General features: G+C 37.9%; 1 protein-coding gene across 4 annotated transcripts in view; it reads right to left on the bottom strand.

The window, feature by feature from the left end:
* Positions 1-17,446, bottom strand: part of LOC131985023 (receptor-type tyrosine-protein phosphatase U-like) — a 321,313-nt gene that overhangs the window by 77,486 nt on the left and 226,381 nt on the right. For all 4 annotated transcript variants that reach the window (XM_059350038.1, XM_059350037.1, XM_059350036.1 and 1 more), the window contains exons 11-13: positions 11,479-11,581; positions 9,199-9,478; positions 1,607-1,643 (exon numbers count right to left, since the gene is read on the bottom strand). In XM_059350038.1, the coding sequence (XP_059206021.1) occupies positions 1,607-1,643; positions 9,199-9,478; positions 11,479-11,581 (420 nt within the window). The remainder of the gene's footprint in view (positions 1-1,606; positions 1,644-9,198; positions 9,479-11,478; positions 11,582-17,446) is intronic.

Genomic DNA, 17,446 nt, shown 5'->3' on the forward strand with positions numbered 1-17,446 from the left:
AGAAGTTCAAATCATTTTTCACCTCCGAGTAAGTGGTTTAGATAAAAGGCCTCAACCAGGGACGTGTTAAAAACCTGTCTGCTCGCTAATGTGTTTGCCCCAGGACCCCAGCTGTAAAGCTGTCATTAACAACCTTGTGATTTCATTTCCACAGCAAAGATGATGAGTGAAATATTAATATCAGCTGTTAACATCGGAAGGATTTAATAAGAATGACTCAAGAAAACCTCCAACAATGTCGTCCTAGCCACCAACAATGAACTCAAGATTGATGTTTTCCACCATACGTGTGTTACACCTTCAATATGTGTGCTCATTGGTAACAGTAACATGCTGAACAGGAAAGAATAAATAAGAATACAAATACACTGAATTACATTTATGTCCTTATTGGTATCAGACACCTTTGAGCTAGCTAGCCACTCTTCCACTAGCTTTGGTAACTCAGTGCATGATGTCATTCAGCTAGAGTTGTTCTGATTCCAATATATCCGATGTGAAACAGACGATTAATGTTCCGTTAGTTAGACTATTTACACTGCAGCGCAAATAGAGTCCGGCGGCTAACGGTGCGTTCAATGTCTACACGAATGTCAGAATTTTCAATGGTGTTCCGAGCTCTAAGTTCCAATTTTGAGTGTAATTTTAAACACACCATAAGGCGTTATGGTAAGAACATGTTAGACCCGCCTTCAAAATAAAAGCAAACACATGTAGCTTTCAAAATAAGAGCACATGGATGTGTTAGCAGAGTCCACCACAGAATTTACAAGAAGACTGAAAAAATAAGATGCCTTAAATAAAACATAGAAGAACCCTTATTCTCCTTTACAATAATCCTCTAAAATATGCAATGATTAAGATGGAATAGTGACATTAGAATGTGCAAGAGGCACCAAATTTAGGCTTTTAGGGCAAAAATGTGTGAAAACACAATGTCAAAGGTTCAAAGTTCTAAGACAAGAAAAACAGACCCACACCTAACTACAAGCTGGTGAACCAGTAGTAGTGAGAACACCCTAAAGCATACCCTGCTTTATCGCATTTATTTTCCACTAATTGTTACCATAATTAATGAACATCATGCTCTAATGAAGCAGACTTGAAACTAGTGATTGAGACTATAAACTTAGGAGTAAAATATTTACTGATGTATTAAATCAATGACAAATAGGGTCAGTTTCTCATAGACTTCTGTACAATCTGACTTTAATTGTGACCAGTGAAGTCGCCCTCTGCTGGCAATTAGAAAGAAAGCAGCTTTAAGGAACTTCTGCATTGGCTTTAGAGGTTGGTGCTTGTATTACAAATATCTATGTAAATATGATTAAAGATTCCGTTTATTTTTTTGGCTTTATACAACATTAACTTCCTAAAGGTAAGGCTCCACCTTCACAAAAAGAACAGCGCCACCACCTTTTTTGTGTTGTAAAGCACCTCCCTGTGTGCTGTAAAGCCATACAGCAATCCATTGTAAAAGGTACCAAAGAGAGGCCAGCAGATAGCCTTGTGCTTGTCATGTTTAACATATACCGACTCATTATGAATGTGACAATGACTTATTGATATGAGAATGTTCGAAATTAAAAAGGAAAGCAATCGTTACCTTTGCGAGCGATCCGAATGCAGTTGATTCTGGTCTCCTGTGAGTAAAATAAAGGAGTTAATTCATTCAGCTTGGTACCATTGAGACACAATGATTAGCAGGAAAAAACGACCACAGTGCAAGTTAATTATGAGTCAGTCAGTCCAAATCCTCCACCTTGTCTCAGACCTGGAAAACAGGCATCCATGTGTGTCAAAGTCACCCAGACCTTTGCTGTGCAGAGGCAATAATTGAAATTTCCGAACAGATGACATCTCCTTGTAATATGAGAGACCTCTGCTCCCCTCAAACATGTGAGGTCCCTCACCCAGGTCCCCTGATTGGCTCCATCTTGCCCCCCAAAACAACCACCTCTATCCCGCGGATGGAGGGGCATGTTACCAAATTAAGATTTAAGGAAGTTAAATCAGCCTTTTATGGGCAATTATGCTAATCTGTGCTCTGAGATTGGAGTCAAAAACCTTTCACCTAAAACGGTGGCCAAATTAGCTTTTTTAATTGGAAATCTGTTTAAAGTGGATTCTCATCTCCTCTCGTCTCTTACAGTGACAGATCAGTCATATTTACTCTCCACCCAGGGGTTATTAAAGCGGCGGCAGGTAGTATGTCATGTGTCATCCTGTCCTCTGTCAAGGTGGGCTTTTGGCCTTTTTGGAAGCGACACCCGTGCTTGTCAAAGTAGCAATTTAATGCAACTCAGCCTCCAACGGAATATATAGAAGAGTGCCCTTCCTTAGGGAGGATTTTGATGGCATTTTATCGAATTTAATTTCAGCATTGGATCTGCTTATCAAATCTGAATCCTTTCTAATCCCTTACAGAATCTACTGAGGTTTAGTTTTTAGGGTTTGTGAGAAAATAAAGTTATAAAAAACTAAAATGTAGTGTACATAAACACTACATATTTCACAGAAAGCCTTATTTATGTTCATTATCTTATTTTAAGGTTTATCTTATTTAATCCACCAAATTCAAATAAGAGTTTCTAACAGGTACACTGTTATCTGTATTCACTTACAGCTGTTCTAATAAAACACAGCATTGACATACAGTATTGTCATAAAATAAAATAAAATAAAATAATTACAATAAAATGTGGGTAACACTTTAGATTAGGGACACATATTCAACATTAATTAGTTGCTTAATTAGTTGTAATATATTGGCTCTTATGGCCTTATTATACAACCAGTAAGACATTAACTAAGAGTTTTCCCTCAATAACCTCAGAATTATTGCTCATTAGTAGTAAGTAAGGAAGTTATTGTATATGAGTTATGATGTTAATATGCTTTACTTTGTATGGACTTTATAAGTCTCTACATAGTGGTGAACGAAACCATGGAAACGGCAAATAACCATCTTCTCCAGACCTTTGACATGACTGGTGGCTCCTTTTGGAAGATCGGATGAGGATTGGTAGATTGTAATGTCAATCATTAGTCTACAAAGTGGGTCACTTTGCGCCAATGTTAGTCTACCAGTGACCCGCTTTGTAGAGTAATGATTGACATTACAACCTACCAACCCTCATCCAAAAGGAGCCACCAGTCACATCAAAGGTCTGGAGAAGATGGTTATTTGCCGTTTCCATGGTTTCGTTTTCAGTGCTTAAGACTATGAGGTTGTCCCACCAATTGTACGTACAAGAAAGATTTGCAACAAAAGATTCATCTGAGAAGTTTCGGGAATTTGGTTGGGTTTATAGATTGGACACAATGAGACACTGCTCCACAGGGAAACCTCAACTGAAGGCAAGTGCTATTGTTAGGAAGGACCAAACAAACTGTGCAATTGTACTATTGATCATGACCCATGGTATAATACAGTGGGCAAGGGAGGGTCTGGGCGGGGGTGTGCGTGTGTGTGTGTGTGTGTGTGTGTGTGTGTGTGTGTGTGTGTGCACGCGCATGTGTGCATTGTACTGTTTCTTCTATACTGTGTACATGTTATATGTGGCCTATATGTATGTATTGTCTGTACCTGTACTGTTATTACTTTAAAGCAGCTTTATATGACAGCATTGGAGTCCAAGACAAATTTCCTTCCAAGGACAAAAAAGTGTATCTTATCTTATCTTATTTTATTACAATCTACCAATCCTCATCCAATCATCCAAAAGGATCCACCAGTCACGTCAAAGGTCTGGAGAAGGTGGCTATTTGCCGTTTCCATGGTTTCGTTCACCGCTATGTAGAGACTTATAAAGGCCATACAAAGTAAAACATATTAAGATCATAACTTATATTCAACAACTTTCTTACTTACTACTAATAAGCAATAATTCTGAGGTTATTGAGGGAAAACTCTTAGTTAATGTCTTACTGGTTGTATAATAAGGCCATGCAGAATAAGGCACTAATAACTACTTAATAATGACTAATTAAGAGCCAATATGTTACTTATTTGCATGCTAATAAGCAACTAATTCATGTTGAATATGTGGTCCCTAATATAAAGTGTTACCAAAATGTGTAATGGTGAACATGTAAACTGTAAGCAGACAGGGAGCAACAATCATTTGTGTTTGGCCACCTGCCAATGTTTCTGCTCTCCACTAACTCCTCAGAAAAATATCTGTCTCTTGAGCTGATAAATGCTGTTATGTTCACCAGCTAGTTGCTAGCTTCCTGCTATTTTGTGCTGACAGGTAGCATACATTACCATAATTTGTTGTCACTGAAAACAGCTCCCTGCTGTTGAAAATGGGATTGATAACGGCCAATTCACACTGCACGACTTTAACCCTGATTTTCCATTCGCCAACATGTTTTGGAGCTCCTCAACAAAAGCTACAGATCACGACGCAAATGGGCTCCATGCTCGACTGTTATGTGTGAACTGTTTATGGATTTCAGCCAAATTCCAGATATCTGGCAGGTTAAATTGACTAGTTGGGAGTCCAAATCGAGCCACATCCAAAGAAAACACAAAACATGGGTTGAGGGGATTGCCTGTAACAATAGAAACTTTACTGTATGTGTTGGATTACCAACACTGACCAATGTTGTTATTAGACTGCAAAAAGCCAGCTCTTAAAAACAAGGGAAAAAGTACAAAAATGAGGTGTATTTTGCTTAAAAATAGCAAAATTATCTGCCAATGGAACAAGAAAATTTGTCTTGTCAAGACTTTCCAAAACAAGTAAAAATATCTAATCTCAATGAACCCACAAATACCTTAGAATTAGTGTATTGTAACTAATAACAAGTGCATTTTTCTTGATTCTAATGAAATACACCTGACCTATTTTCTTAATATGTTGAAAAATATTCTTGAAATAATAATGAGTAAATGCTAGAGCCATCATATTGACATAATGATATGCATAGGCATTATATTTCTTAAAACCAGCAAAGTCAGACAAAAAACTAGTGAACTTTTCTTGATACAGCTACATATTTGCATCTGTATGTTGAATTTTTTTCCTAAAATTCTTTAAATAAGGCAAAAGCCGTGGAATCTTTATATCAAACAAGTGAAACAGTCTAAAAATTAAAAATGCTTACTAAGAAGAACTATCTTATCAGACAAAAAATAAGCATATATCCCCTTAATCTAAGACATTTCACCTTACTTCAGTTTTTGCAGCATGCATCTAAACGAAACAAGCTATAAAAAGTGTGAAAACTATTTTGTGGACACAGATGCCTAGGACGACATCAACAAGCAATAATTTTTTGAAGATAGCTTGAACTTCTCCATACGTTTTTATGACAAAATGTAATTTGGATATCAGACCTATTCACCAGGGATTCAGGGTGTTTGATCCCCTGTCTGTCCCTGGTCTGTCTTGTAGTGTGACAAAGACCTGATTACAAGACAGCCAGTTGTGTCGTGTGAACAGTGCAGGGATCTGACGACTTAAAAAGCTGTGTAGTGTGAACTAAGCATAAGAGCAGTTTAAAAATGCTAAAATGCTTCAAAGCTGTGTGGAACTGCAGAGTCAGGTGAGAATTCTCTGTGGAGTCACTACGAGTGATAGCTTTCAATCACTGAAGTGCAGACACTGATTTGTAAAAAAAAAAAAAAAGCTGGCTGGTAAACAAATAAATGTGCTGTTTTACAAATAACTTCCATACATAATGAATAGGGTTGTCAAAAGTATCGATACTCAAAAAAGTATCAATACTAAAACCTTGTATCCGGATACGATACTCATTTTTTCAAAAGTATCAATAGTTTATTGTTATGTGTGAAAAGTATAGCCAAGGAAGGAAGACTTAAGTTAAGTTAGTTTTATTTTTTTTATCAAGCTTGTCTAATGTTGTGCACAGCATACAACCTCAAAATATTGTTCCAATTACTATTGTTTATTGTATTTATTTATTTTTTGCACTACCTCAGACCTGAAGCTTGTTATCATAGTTGCAGTTTCTTTTTGCACAACTGTTTTTTATTATAAATATTTAACCCGTGGTTCTGTTAAATTTTACATGTAGCATTTTTCTTGTTAATAAAAATATTTCTGTTAAATTTTGGGGTCTTTGTTTTTATCCTTGTGGTATCGAAAATGGTATCGAGTATCGAATATTTTTCCGAGTATCGGTATGGAGTTGAACATTTTAGTATCGTGACAACCCTAATAATGAATATTAGTCAGTGATGGATGATATAATCTGCTAACATCTTTGCCTGGTGACCGCACCGCCTGGCACCTGAGGTTTGTCTACATCAGTGATTCCCAACAGGGGGGGGCCTGACCCCCCAAAGGGGGCGCCAAAGATCCACGGGGGTTGCGAAGCCCTCTTGATTTTAAGGGATGTAATAAATCTAATGTGTTAAAAATAGATGAGTCAGCATATTTCATTCATTAGTGGGACAAAAACAACTAAATAAGGGCTACATTAAACGTTTATTAATTTATTTAAATGAAAAGATTAGAAAAAGAAGAGTTTAAAAATAAAGGCTTTATCGTGAGAATATGGACATGTGTAGCGGTAACCTCACCTCGTGGTAACCTCACCTAGTGGTAACCTCACCTAGCGGTAACCTCACCTAGTGGTAACCTTGCCTAACAACAGAAACACAGAGCTATTTGAAAAATGGCGAAGCGTCAGGGAGGCGAAAATGCTGAATATCTCAAAAAGAAAAAGAGAGGGTACCATGAAAGTCACATTGAGTTCGGCTTCATAGAAGCAATGGACAATGGGGGGTCGCCAAAGTTTACAATGGTAAAAATGTGGGTCCCTCAAGAAAAAGGTTGGGAACCACTGGTCTACATTACCCTTTGCTAAAAGAAAAAGACAAGGGCAGATAAAAGATGCAATAACAGATCTGGTAGTTAGGAATCTGGGTATTTTGCCAATCTGGAGCTGAATCAAAAACAGATCAGGACCCAACCCGACCCAACACACAAGCCAGTATATTCAGTAAGTGAAAGAGTGGAATAACTGACAGGTAATCCCAGATGCTGAGTGATGATAAATGCAACACAGGGCTGGAAATGAAATATCATCTGGTATTTTCATGTTTGGTGTAACTGATAGCAGTAATGTAGATATCGACTCCTACAGACCTGATAGGGAAAAAAATAGTTGGAAAAGTGTGGAGTTTCCTACTTGTGTGTTTCAAAAGAAACAAGCAGCACCAATCATGCATCTTTCAAGCCCCACTGAAGGCATATCTGCCAAAGCAATTACTGTTTCAATTCAATGGCAGCCCATGGTCCATAGTAAGCCTCATACATCTAATTTATTCTGGGTAATTGTCAAAATAATATTCTTTTTCTTTCTCCCTGAGCGGCCCATCTCTCCCAAAAAACAACTATAGCTAAGAAAATAGATTGGAGATGAAAATGTTTGCAGGACAAAAAAGAAAATTGTCTGCATGAATGATAGTTTGTTGTTGTGGTGTGTGATTTCTGTGTCAGAGCTGCTGCGTCAACAGCAGCTTTTAATTTGGACTCAGGGGAGAATCATCGCAAATGCTGGTTCATGATGGGTAAAGATCACTGCTGATGTCAGATCACAGGGGGAAGATTTCCCTCAGGCACAGTGGGACGACAGTGGGACTCTGGTCTTCCTGACTCTGGAGCCAGAGGAAACTGGCTGAAGAATCACATACTGATATCTGCATGAGAGGCTGCTCCATAAGGGCCTAATGATTTAAACAGCATTTACATTGACCTGCTTCTGTGCACGCTGGACATTTATTATTTAGGCTTTAGTCACTTTTTCAACTGCTCAAGGAGTTCCTTTTTCTGATTGTTTTCAGCCTGGGGGGCAGGGCTCCACTTTCCACGGAGAAAAAAAGATTTTTAAAGTTTTTAAAGAGCCTGAATATGACCAAATCTGACAACTGGACGATTAGTCCTGATGGATTGATTGATTGGTTGGTTGGTTGGTTGGTTGGTTGGTTGGTTGGTTGATTGATTGATTGATTGATTGATTGATTGATTGATTGATTGATTGATTGATTGATTGATTGATTGATTGATTGATTGATTGATTGATTGATTTTATTTGACCATTCTTGATATAAAAATATGAAACAGCAACCTGTGCCATACGTTATATAAATAAATAAAAAATAGTCAAGGATGAAACAATAAAGCCCTACACTGTAATATATTATTCAGTAGTCATTTCATTTTACTTAATATATTTGACAAAAATGTATTAAATATAAATGTGTCCTTTGACCTTGATTTTGAGGCAGTTGTTTAAGTAACTTTAACATAAAAATGTTTGAGATAGAATCTACTTATTTTGATCACATTAAATATAATCTTTATGTGCCTGTAATTCTAAATCAAGAGAATTTTGAATGAATCCAACACAATAGATTCAGTCCGTTTTTAATTGACAGGCACTTCCTGTTAAGTTGTTATTAACTCAACTTGTAACATAGTTAGATTTAATGAATAATACTGCATGCAATCTGTTGCCTAAATTTTATTGAGTAGCTATTGTTTTGTGTCTTTTTTTACAGTGTAAGGCTTATTTCCATTGAAGTCCCTATAGAGCAGGAGACAGGGGCAAGTAGCAGCATATCATACATACATCAATCATTCATAAGACACATAAAAACATAAATTACAGTTTCAAATATACATGACAAATACAAATTGCCAACAGTCTAATATTGGTGTCTAAACCATTTTTTCAAGTTTTCATTAAAACTGCTTATGCTTCTGACTGATTTGAGTAACCAGGTAACCTGTTCCAAAGAATAGTTCCAACATAAAGAAAGGACTCTTTACCCATGTTCCTCTTAACTCTAGGTGGTACAAAATCTGGTACGCTTCCCCTAGTGTTACTCTCCTGGTAGTAATTATTTTCTAAAAGCTGATTCATTTGGCCCCTTTGCTTGTGTACTGTGTCGAGAGGTTTTCATTGAGAAATGAAGCAACAATAATAAGTCTAGGATTAATCCGTGGAAACAATCAACCCAAAGCCACCCTTAAAACCCATACACTGCGTCGTTATAAATAAAGCCTTGAGGACTGCTTTCTGTCTCCAGCATAGTGCCTCCTGTCTCCGACTTCCTCGACACAAATCTAAATTGACTGTCAAGGATGCTAAAACATAAAAGCAGCGTGTCTGAGCCCCAGAAACCAAAGCCTCGTCAGGCATCTTAATAGTTCTTACCCCTCTGAAGTTGCTGGTGGCCTGAAAGTAGATGAGGTAGTTTTTGGTGGGGTCCAAAGGGCTGTTCCAGTAGCCGTTGTAGGTGTGGTTGTCGCCCACGGTGAAGGGCGTGGCCTCGGGCAGACTGCTAGGAGCCAGCTCAGCTGTGTAGTAATGTGGGGTCCCTTTGGCCTGAGCCTCGCTGTGGGAGTTTGGTGTGGGGAAACAGTCGACAGCACCCAGCTCCCTCCTCCTCACCTGACGGGACCCGTCCTCCTCCACCACCACCACCTGGTAGGCACTGAAGGAGCAGAGTGGAGCTTAGAAGCTAAACTTCTGTCATTGTAATACATAAACAGTCATAAATATACACCATACTTCAAGTGTAATACTGTATGTGTCACACTGTGGTGAGGTGGTGTTTTATTTTGTGTTCTGGTCTTGTTATTTCCTGTTTTATTTTGAAATAGCAACTCTCCTCTTGTTTCAGGTCACTTGTCCTTCCCCGTGTGTCATCTGTCTGATTACTGCTTGTATTCACCTGGTGCTCCCTTCCCTCCATGTGTGCCAATAGTCTGTGTTCACCTGGTGCTCCCTTCCCTCCATGTGTTCCAATAGTCTGTGTTTCCCCTTGTCTTGGTCCAGTGTGTTTGACCCCATCACCATACCAGCCACTTATCTCCTTCTTGCCACAGCTTGACTTGTTTTCGCCCTTTTGGATTCCTCGCAAGAGTGATTTTTCTTTGTAATTTATTAGTTAAGCGCAGTTCTTAGTTTCATAGCTTTTTGAGTCAGCCGTTTTGTTTTTCCTCCTTTTGGAGTGATTTTGTGTTCTTTATTACTTTACCCCCTTTAGTCCTTATCCAGTTTTCATAGTGTTCTTATAGAATATTTTATTTTTCCTATTAGGTTTTGTTCCTCCCTTTTGGAGTGCCTTTTGTTTGTAGAAGTTTTTAATTCTTTTCCCCTTGAGAATTTCCCCCTTATCTTAGATTAGATTATCTATTTAGTGTAGAAAGCCTTCTGTGATTTTCCTCCTTTGGAGCTACTTTTATTTGTTAGATTTTTTACATTTATGTTTTCTTCCAAATCATTTATATTCTCCATGCACTCTGAACACAAGGTAAATATATGGTTTGTTAGCAAATTACAACCTCGATTCCCAAAAAGTTGGGACACTGCAAAACATACATTAAAACAAAATGCTTCAAATTCAGATCTCAGAGTGTTTTTTTAAAACCTAAAATGTATCAGTTTTAACATTTACACATTTTCTTCATTTGAATATATGATAAAAAAAGACCACCAAATGATCATATTTTGTTTTGATTGATATTTTTTACACAATGTCCCAACTTTTCTTGGAATGGGGGCTGTATGTAACATAACTGTTGTGTCTTTCATGTGGCTACAAACTTATTTAATTGCCACAAGGGCTATAACATCAATTCGACAAAATGTTTAATATATTAAAAAAAATATTACATCACAGAGCTGTGTGCTATATGTGTTTTGTATTTATGGCATTATTTTTATTATTATTTTAAGAAGAAATATATAAAAAACAATGATAACCGTTAAAGTGCTTCTATTTGATACAAACTATACAATTTGAATAGTTTTCTTTTTAAACTAATGCCAAAGTCTCTCATTTTTCTTGGTGTGTTGAAATAAATTGAACATCAAAAATAACATAAAAATGCAAAAAATATACTTCAAGAAATCCAAACTGCACTTTTGGGATTTGTTCGAGCCTTGCATACCACACAACTCTGCAATGTTTGATCCACAGAAATGCATTCTTCACAAAGTATTGGACTTTCTTTTTCAGTTTTCCTCAAAGCCTGCTGCTTCCATTTTTCTCAACCCTGACTCCTGACTGAAATTGGAGTGTGGCGCTCGTTACAGCGGCACAGCTGTCAACCGGTCAACATGTGATTGGTTGGCATGTGGTGTCATTCCCAAACTGTCTGGCACGATGAGTCAGGTCTACGGGTAGAGAGGGACATGTTTATTTTTTTCCTTTTGGTCCTTGTTTCAACACTAGCTCCGCTGTACAAAGACAGACAGCTCAACCTACTGAGGAACAGCTTCCTGCTAATCAATCTGAAACTTGTTATAGAGAAAACCTCTCTGCTTCTTCATACATTCTACTTAAAATGGTATCTGCTCTTCTGCAAGCCTCGAGAAGTATTTTCCGGTGCTATAAGAGAGCTCTTTTTGACTGCAGCTATAAATATCACAGTGTGGAAGAGCACTGAATGAATGCTGGCGTAGGAGTGAACAGTGTATTAGTTGTACCTGACTGGAGCCCCTCTTGCCAGTGCAGGTCGCAGCAGCACGGTGATGGTGTTCTCCGACTCACTCAGCGGAGAAGGGATGTCTTCATAGTCAAACACCGGTGCTGAGGAGGGAGAGAAAGAAAGAGAGAAAGAAAAAGAAAACCACAGTGAAGGCAGAGTCAAAAAAAAGTTTAATTTCGCCCAAATACACTGCAAAAAAGGTGTCTAAAAACAAGATAAAAACACTAAATCTGAGGGGATTATCTTATTTTATCTAGATTTCCTTATTTAAAATGACTAAAATAGCCGAGTGCAAGTGCAACTACATGTCTTTAAACTCAAACCAAACATAAAAAACAGAATAACAGGAGGAGCGCTGCTGGTATCCCTAAATACACCGGTGCTTTTGCAATGGGCAGTGAACTCAAAAGAAGAAAATGCAAGCACTCTGGTGGATTGACAAATGTTAAAAACCCTTTATTTTACATGGGTTATATCTAAAAACACCAACGCGTGTCGGCTTGCGCACATATACACCCTGAGGAAGGCGCAAGCCGACACGCGTTAGTGTTTTTAGATATAACCCATGTAAAATAAAGGGTTTTTATCAATCCACCAGAGTGCCTGCATTTTCTTCTTTTGAGTCAAACCAAACATATTTGGGCAAAATGTAACTTTTGGTGTCTCAAAACAAGATAAAAACACTAAATCTGAGGGAAATGATCTTGCTGCATGGGCAGATAATTTTACTTGACAAGATTTCTTAAATTAAGATGATTAAATCTAGAAATAAGCATGTTGTATGCTTAAAATAAGAAATGAACCCCTAAAACAAGATAAATTATCTAACACTTCTAAATGTAATTTTTTTCCTTTGCTGAGGGTTTCAGGTTTTCTGAATAAGGCAGGTCTTAGACCTAAATTTGTAAACTTGATTTGTACTATGGTGTGCTATTATGAAATGTTGTACTTGAATGGGTGATGTGTGAAGTACAGTCATTGCTGTAGGCTATTTTATATTTTGCTATCCTTGAAATGTTTTTTCTTTATTTATTCTGTTGTTTTGAGACATGTCTATGGTGAAACCAAAGAGGAATTTCCACTCAGTGCATAATAAAGTTTTAGTATTTCGTATATCTAAAGTTTTTTTTTGTCTTGGTAAGAAACAAATAATTGTCAGTGCACTCTGCTCGGTCCAGTTCATCGCTGCTTGCAGCTGTAATTTATCTTATTTTAAGCATTCAACATGCTTATTTCTCGATTTAATAATCTTAATATAAGAAATCTTGCAAGTGAAATTATCTGTCCATGCAGCAAGATCATTTCCCTCAGATTTAGTGTTTTTATCTTGTTTTTAGACACCTCTTTTTGCAGTGCAGAGTCAAAAAAAAGTTTCATTTTGCCCAAATATGTTTGGTTTGAGTTTAAAGACATGTAGTTGCACTTGCGCTCGGCTATTTTAGTCATTTTTCCACCCCTACATGAAATAAAAGTGTGCTATCTTTATTCATTACCCGCACTTGTCCCCTGTGTACTGTAGTGTGTGGAGGCCTCCCACACACTGCCACTGACTGATGATGACTAGAAACAGCAGCCAACTACAGAGAAAACAAGAGGCCCTTATAATATAATTAGGACAGATCTCAAAGCCGCACAACCTCAGTAAAGCTCTGGGGACAATGAGGTTGAGTGTTCCCATCTCTGTTTACTACAGGGAGTGAATTAACTCGAGTATGTAGTGAAGCAAATGGCTATCCTGGTACAACAGATAAGCCGAAACAAAAAGGGAATGGAATTGGAAATGTTTCTGCTGCCGAGGCAGGGCATTAATGCTTGTTGTAAAAAAAAAATCTGCTTGTGTAACCTGTCATCTGAAAAACACACACTCACGCCTGCGAGCAACAACAGCTGAGGTTTGCATTATGCATAGCGGCGGCGGTGGCGGCGAGGAGTGTTTGAGCCTGTGCTTAAAACCAGCGTGAATTATAAAAAGACTAATAGTGCAACATTACACTTTCATGTCTGCTTCCAAAATCAATGCAGGAGCTGCTTCCCACTGGTGGTGATGGTGTAGGTTGAATTGTATAGCCTGACAGCTTTGAGCCCACATAGGCCACCCTCTGAACCAGATGGAACAGGTTCAGATAATGAGGAGGGCTGGAGCGCGGGGTCAGGGCAGATTAAGGGTTTAAAAGTACTCTTTCTGCAAAAATTCATGCTGATTAAGTCCCTTATTTAGTTTATGTACATATATTTTTTCTTTTCTTATGATATTTTTGGAGCATTTTCATGGTTAATTAGATAGTGACAGAGAGAAGACATGCCGCAAAGGGACCACCGGAGCTCCCTAGTTCATTTATATTTGCACCCGTATTTAAACCTAAATTAACTTATATACCAACCAAGCTTCATGTTTGGCATCCAGGCGGCAACCTTCCGGATCTGAGCAGTGAGGCAAACCAGGAAGTGCCTAATGGTGCATTCTAACGAGGGTTGCAGAAGCATTTTAGTCCATTCATTTCAATACAAAATGAGAAAACTTCTCACTTGATTTATTACCTCAGAAAAACAATTTATGACATTCTTTTGAAATTGTCTTTAAGAAGATTTTTTTTACTAGCAATTGAGACCATAGTGTTGTCCTAAAAAAAAATATGAGGTGCTGAATCAAGTGAGAAGTTTTCAAATTTTGCATTGAAATGAATGGACATATTTTTTTTGCAGCCAAACTTAGTGCCCCCTGCTGGAATTTTCGGTAGAATGCATCAGTTCAAAATTGAATGCATGCAAGTTAATTTCAAGAGGTATTATTTTTGTGAGAAACCAAGCAATTCTATATGAAATCCAACATTCAACACGCCCATATAACCTGAATGTAATGATCCTTTCTTTCACCACATTTTACCCCAATGCAATGATTCACCTGTGAGACTGGCTGTCCAATCGCCTAATAATCAACTATTTGGGGTCACCCTGAAAACGGTTTAAAATGAATTTCATTGTAGAGCACATTGATTTAAGCTCCTCCTGCAACTCTCTCTCTCTCTCTCTCTCTCTCTCTCTCAAACACATTGATGGCGGACCCGTTGGGGAACAGCCCCTCCTCTCCCTCACTGTGCACACTCTAAATCAAACCATGATCATGCACGAGAGAAAGGACTGTTGTTGGCCTTTTTTCTGCAGAGAAGACAGCTGGCTGAATTCCGATTTATGAATGGTTAATGAACACCTCTGCACAAATTTGTCCAAAATTAATGCAATCACATTTACTGTGATAAGTTATTCTATCTATGATCTGAACATGCTGTCAGTTATTTGCAACAATTTAAAGAGTCTAGCTAGCAGTAGAACTACTGGTAGACTAACTTGTAGTTAGGACATTTTGCAGAGACTTGCTGGTAGTTCAAGTGGGGTCGCCACTCAAAAAGGTTGAGACCTACTGGTGTACAGTGATTGTGTATACGTTTTGTTTTAAAAGAACGCAAATATTTTTGAGTGGAATTATTTTACATACATTGAACATTTATTGCACAAGTTCACATTCAGATTTGCACATATATTTAGATTTTGCACATTGTTTGATACAGGTACACAAATATGTTTGTGTATGTTTGTCAGTTTTTTAATCTGTGACTTGTAAAATAGGATTTGTGCACCTGTAATTAAGAATTTGTGAATGTATAAGTGTTGTGTTGTATTTGACAAAAAAAATGTACACAACTCATAGAGTATGTGACTTCAAATGTATTTACTTAGAATATGTTCTGCTCAATAGTGACGAAATGTGTAAATGTAGAAATACTAAAAAAAAAAAAAAAGTAATTTGATGTTTTTTAAAATTAAGTAATTATATGTATAAGTCCACTTAAATACAATGTAGGTGGATTAAGTATTTAACATTTATCATTTTTTTGTGGTTACACCATTTGACATCTTGCCAACCCATATTTGTCACTGACCCATACACAATCACTGTACACAACTACAAATTCCACTGTTAGAGGTGCTCAAATCTTTTGCACCAATAATACCTTCATCATGTTGCTATTACTCTCCAACATTAAAAGTGCTGAATTTAATCAACTAAGTTTGTGCACAAACGCTTCCCCTCCTCACAGTTACCAGTTCAGTAACAAATCACAGCTACTTTAAGGAAACGCTCTGCAGATACTGCAGAAAGGAGAGATGAAGTGACACTTTGCATGGTGAATTTATTGCTCATTTCTCCTTTCAAAAGGCTGAGCTGCGACAGTATACAGCCACTGGCTGTGAGCACAGCTGCAGCTGCTCCCTGGCTGTGCTGGCAGAAGCTGGAGCTGTGAATACGCTTATTGTTTGGAGTACAGCTGCATTTGGTGCTGAATGTGTGATGTTATAGATATGCAGCTATGCTAGCAGTGCTGTGACTACTCTTTACTGCTCCTGTTAACGTTGGCCATCAATAAACCACACAGGATCTGAAGCCGCCGTGCAACGCAAACACAGCCATATCAATTCACTGCACACATTCAGCACCCTGCATGTTACATCCACTACAAACTCATGTGTCATCCGTATCTTAAACACCAAACACAGCCATAGACACAGCTACAATCACTGCAAAGAGTGTCACACTTAATAGTGTGAAAAGTCAAGATCTGCATGGCTGCTTGAGATTCTTCACAGATACAGTAGTGTTCAAAATAATAGCAGTCCAATGTGACTAACCAGATTAATCCAGGTTTTTAGTATATTTATTATTGCTACATGGTAAACAAGGTGCCAGTAGGTGCAGTAGATTCTCAGAAAACCAACAAGCATTCGTGATATGCACGCTCTTAAGGCTGTGCAATTGGGTAATTAGTTGAAATGGGTGTGTTCAAAAAAATAGCAGTGTGAATCAGGTGGCCTCTATTTAAGGATGAAGCCAGCACTTGTTGAACATGCATTTCTCTTTGAAAGCCTGAGGAAAATGGGTCGTTCAAGACATTGTTCAGAAGAACAGCGTACTTTGATTAAAAAGTTGATTGGAGAGGGGAAAACTTATAAAGAGGTGCAAACAATTATAAGCTGTTCAGCTAAAATGATCTCCAATGCTTTAAAATGGAGAGCAAAACCAGAGACACGTGGCAGAAAACAGAAGACAACCATCAAAATGGATGGAAGAATAAGCAGAATGGCAAAGGCTCAGCCAATGATCAGCTCCAGGATGATCAAAGACAGTCTGGAGTTACCTGGAAGTGCTGTGACAGTTAGAAGATGTCTGTGTGAAGCTACCGTATTTCCTCAAATAGTAGCCGGGGCTTCTATTAATAAAAAATCAGTTTGGGACCCGGCTAATAATAGGGGCAGGCTATTATTTGAAGGAGGCTTTTATTAAAAAAAGTAAATCAGAGCAGCTCTGACCGGCACTTTTTAGAGTGTTTTACACAGCACATTGTAGCCAGTTACCGGATGTCAGCCATATTGGAAGTACTCGGATGTAAACAAACAACCTTAAGAGCGTGCATATCACGAATGCTGGGTCTTGTTGGTTTTCTGAGAATCTACTGAACTACTGGTACGTTGTTTGCCATGTAGCAATAAAAAATAGCCACATTGGACTGCTATTAAATTGAAAACTACTGTAGATAATGGGGCTGTTCATTTGAGCAACACAAAAAAAAGGCTCGGAATAACATAAATATAGGTTGTAACCTGTTTGAAGCTCAGGATTTACACTTGTGATCCAGCAATAGGAAGAAAAATAAAGAAGTGATGTATGCTGAAGCCTACTTTTCACTTTTTCTGTATGGATTCCTAGGAACATACAAAACCATCCATTGTACTTACTCTATGTATATGTATTTTTTTATGGGGAAATACCCACAATAGCATGCGATGCTTCATCTGAGTAAACACAATTAGCGAAACAGCTCGCAGACAGTGTTTCACATTTCCCTAGACACATTTCCGAGACCGATCTGGAGATCCATACCGGCAACCTTTTCACTCACAAACACGGCTTC

Source organism: Centropristis striata, chromosome 14 (assembly GCF_030273125.1).
Source record: "Centropristis striata isolate RG_2023a ecotype Rhode Island chromosome 14, C.striata_1.0, whole genome shotgun sequence".
In the NCBI taxonomy this organism is placed as follows: Eukaryota; Metazoa; Chordata; class Actinopteri; order Perciformes; family Serranidae; genus Centropristis; species Centropristis striata.